The 3,508-nt window shown below is 37.4% G+C and overlaps 1 protein-coding gene across 1 annotated transcript; it reads left to right on the forward strand.

The window, feature by feature from the left end:
- Positions 1-418: 418 nt before the first annotated feature.
- LOC122582766 (F-box/kelch-repeat protein At3g23880-like) lies at positions 419-2,876 on the forward strand. The gene is made up of 3 exons (XM_043755198.1): positions 419-1,828; positions 2,084-2,193; positions 2,590-2,876. The coding sequence occupies exon 1, from the start codon at positions 638-640 to the stop codon at positions 1,607-1,609; it is 972 nt and encodes a 323-aa protein (XP_043611133.1). The 5' UTR covers positions 419-637; the 3' UTR covers positions 1,610-1,828; positions 2,084-2,193; positions 2,590-2,876.
- Positions 2,877-3,508: the final 632 nt, after the last annotated feature.

The raw sequence follows: 3,508 nt of genomic DNA on the forward strand, positions 1-3,508 counted from the left end.
AATAATAACTATTATTTTATTAGATATATATTAACAATTATTATTTATTTAATATATTAAAATTATTGGGTAAAAAATATAAATTTGTGATGGAAAACAAAAAAGTATAAATTAAAGTCAAAATTAAAAACATTGGTCAACTTTAAAAAATCGAGAGTTGTGATTGGTCGATAAGTTATTAGAGATTTATAGGTTCGAATAAAATTTTTTAAAGAATATGCCAAAACATAAATAAGGGAGTGAATATCCATACAATAATAAAATATAAGAATAAATTCTTTTTATATTAAAAGTTTTGTTTGAATAAAATTATCTTTTGACTTTTATTTGAAAAATTAAAAAAAAAATCCTAAATTGAAATGTAGCGTATCTACTGTTGCCAAACATAATCTAATTCACATAGTATCGTTTTTCAGTTCAAAAAAAAAAAATCCCCTTTTCACTGCCGCCGACCGGACCTCCCTAACTTTACCTCCCCTCTCCTCCACCGCTCCCCGTCCTCCATCTCCGACGTCATCCGTTACCAATCAAAATGTCGGACAACATCCCTCTCGAAATCCAAATAGAAATCATTCAGAGAATCCCTGACATAAAATCGGTAATTCAGTACAGATCGGTGTCGAAATCATGAAAGTCGATGATCGATGGCAAAGAATTCGTTACTGGCCATACCCTCCGCCACATCCAGCAGCAGCCCCGTCATCTGCTTATAAGGGGTCAAGATTTCTTTGATTCCCAGGTAAAATATGTGTCCATTGTTGACGATGAAACTTTCCCACATCAAAAGTTCAATTTGTTTGTTCCTGATGTTTGTAAAGATGCAAAATTAGTGGGCAGCTCTTATGGCTTGTTTTGCTTGTACGATGATAAAACAAGTATGGTTGTTATCTGGAATCCTTCCATACGGAAAACCGCCCTTACCACGGTCGTACCTTGTAAGCCGTGTAGTATGATTGATGTTTTTTTTGGGGTTTGTCATAACACCCTTGACCCTAAGATTGTCAAGATTACTAGAATCACAAACCAAGTTGAGGTATTTACATTGAGTTTAGGGGCTTGGAGATCTCCACTAAGCAACACTTGTCCTCGTAAATGGATTTCAATGGGGATTATGGGATCCTCTCAGGCATTTGACGGATTTATTTATTGGGATGCCCTTGATACGAATAATGAGGGTCCACGGAATGTCAGTCTCATTATGTCATTTGATCTGACAAGTGAAGAATTCACGGAACTATACCTCCCTACTACCCCTTTTGCGTATTTGTATGTATCTACTCTAAGGGAGTCTATTGGTGTTTTTGACCTCCATTTAGACACACGCCCACAAGTTGTTAACGTATGGATAATGAGAGGGCGTGGTTGTACGAGATCCTTTGAAAAGCTGTACCACATTAACCTATCTGATGCATCGATAAGTATACCACGGGCGTTCCGAAGCAGTGGTACACCCATAGCTGAAATGGAGAATAACCAGTTCGATTCACCTGTTGCACTTGCTGCTTATGAACCCGGATCAAAAGACATCACTGAAATTTGGAACCATGGAATAGCATATGCATTCCGTGTGCATTCCTACATGGAAACACTACTTTTGCTTGGTCATTGATATCTCAGTATTTGCTTCGCAAATAATTGAAGGCAAGTTATCAACAGTATTTGTTCTATCAAAGATATTATCAACATCGCAAAGTATGAATTTAAGAATAGAGGGTTTTTTACACATGCAAGTTGGCGTTCTGAAGATTCACGAGTAGGATTTAAACACAAAAGCAAGCCTTGACAACTAAAGCAAGGAAGGCCATTCCTGATTTTGTCAATCTTGAAGGTTATTTAAATATTTGTGTTATAGTTAAACATTTCCGTTAGACTTACGCTAAGAAAAAGCGGCATGTTCTTTAGAGATTTAGCAAGTGATAATTTTTATCAGTAAAACATGCTATAAATATTGATGGTATATAAGAATCATCAACGACTTTGTAAGGGTTATTTAAATTTTTGTGTCTCTCACTCTCTCTTTGTATTCTGATTATCTTGCATTCAGAATGTCGTATATAAATAAGCAAGACGTATGTATATGCAGATATTAATCTTCCACAGGATGCTGTTAAGTGAAATTTGAATCCAGTACCTTGCCTGACATTTTTCTTGACATGATGGATATTGATAACTACAAGTCTACAACCCAAACTGGTATGGAAATTTTGTTCTGATAATTTTCAATATCGAATCTATATCGTTTTGATGATGTAGAACATATCCTAATTGATAGGTTTTGACCTCTAGGTCTTTAGACACTCATGTTAGCCCCAATGAAGAAATTTCTTTAATCGGTAAGTTATATAGTTATCTCTGAGCTTGGTCAAACATAATCTAATTCACATAGTATCGTTTTTCAGTTAAAAAAAAAAACCCCCCCTTTTCACTGCCGCCGACCGGACCTCCCTAACTTTACCTCCCCTCTCCTCCACCGCTCCCCGTCCTCCATCTCCGACGTCATCGTTACCAATCAAAATGTCGGACAACATCCCTCTCGAAATCCAAATAGAAATTATTCAGAGAATCCCTGACATAAAATCGGTAATTCAGTACAGATCGGTGTCGAAATCATGGAAGTCGATGATCGTTGGCAAAGAATTCGTTACTGGCCATACCCTCCGCCACATCCAGCAGCAGCCCCGTCATCTGCTTATTAGGGGTAAAGATCACGGTGATCTACAGAATAAGGTAAAATATGTGTCCATTGTCGATGATGAGTGATGACACTTTCCCACATCAAAAGTTAGTTAATTTGTTTGTTCCTGATTTTTGTAAATATGCAAAACTAGCGGGTAGCTCTCATGGCTTGTTTTGCTTGTACAATAATATTAAAAATATGGTTGTTATTTGGAATCCTACGGTTAGGAAAACTGTCGTCGTACCTTATGAGGTGGGTGGTTGGAATTGGGATAATGTTGTTCGGAATGATGTTTTTGGGTTTGTGATAATACTCTCGACCCTAAGATTGTCAAGATGACTAAAAATACACATCGTAGTACCCAAGTTGAGGTATTTACATTGAGTTTAGGGGCTTGGAGAAGTCCTCTAAGCAACACTCCTCCCGGTAAATCGATTTCATTTGGATGGTTTCAGGCAGTTGTTAGACGGATTTATTTATTGGGATGACTTTGATACGACTGAAGTGGATGGTGTATGCACCTATCCCAGTCTCGTTATGTCATTTAATATGACAAGCGAAGAATTCACATAATTATATCTCCCTAATCCCCCCCCCCCCCCCCCCCCCATGGTTCTTTGTCCGTATCTAATCTAAGGGAGTCTCTTGGTGTTTTTGAGTTTAATTGTTACCCAAATATTCATAATGTTAATGTATGGATAATGAAAGGGTCTGACTCCTTTGAAAAGTTGTACCACATTAGCCCATCTGATGCATCATCAATGCGTATGCCTATGGGGTTCCGATGGAGTGGTGCACCCATAGTTAAAATGGAGAATGACCAAAGAGATT

The sequence above is a fragment of the Erigeron canadensis genome, chromosome 9 (genome assembly GCF_010389155.1).
Source record: "Erigeron canadensis isolate Cc75 chromosome 9, C_canadensis_v1, whole genome shotgun sequence".
Classification (NCBI taxonomy): domain Eukaryota; kingdom Viridiplantae; phylum Streptophyta; class Magnoliopsida; order Asterales; family Asteraceae; genus Erigeron; species Erigeron canadensis.

Bases quoted from the DNA above. Each gene is read 5' to 3' on its own strand.
- LOC122582766 (XM_043755198.1), top strand. From the start codon at position 638: ATGATCGATGGCAAAGAATTCGTTACTGGCCATACCCTCCGCCACATC.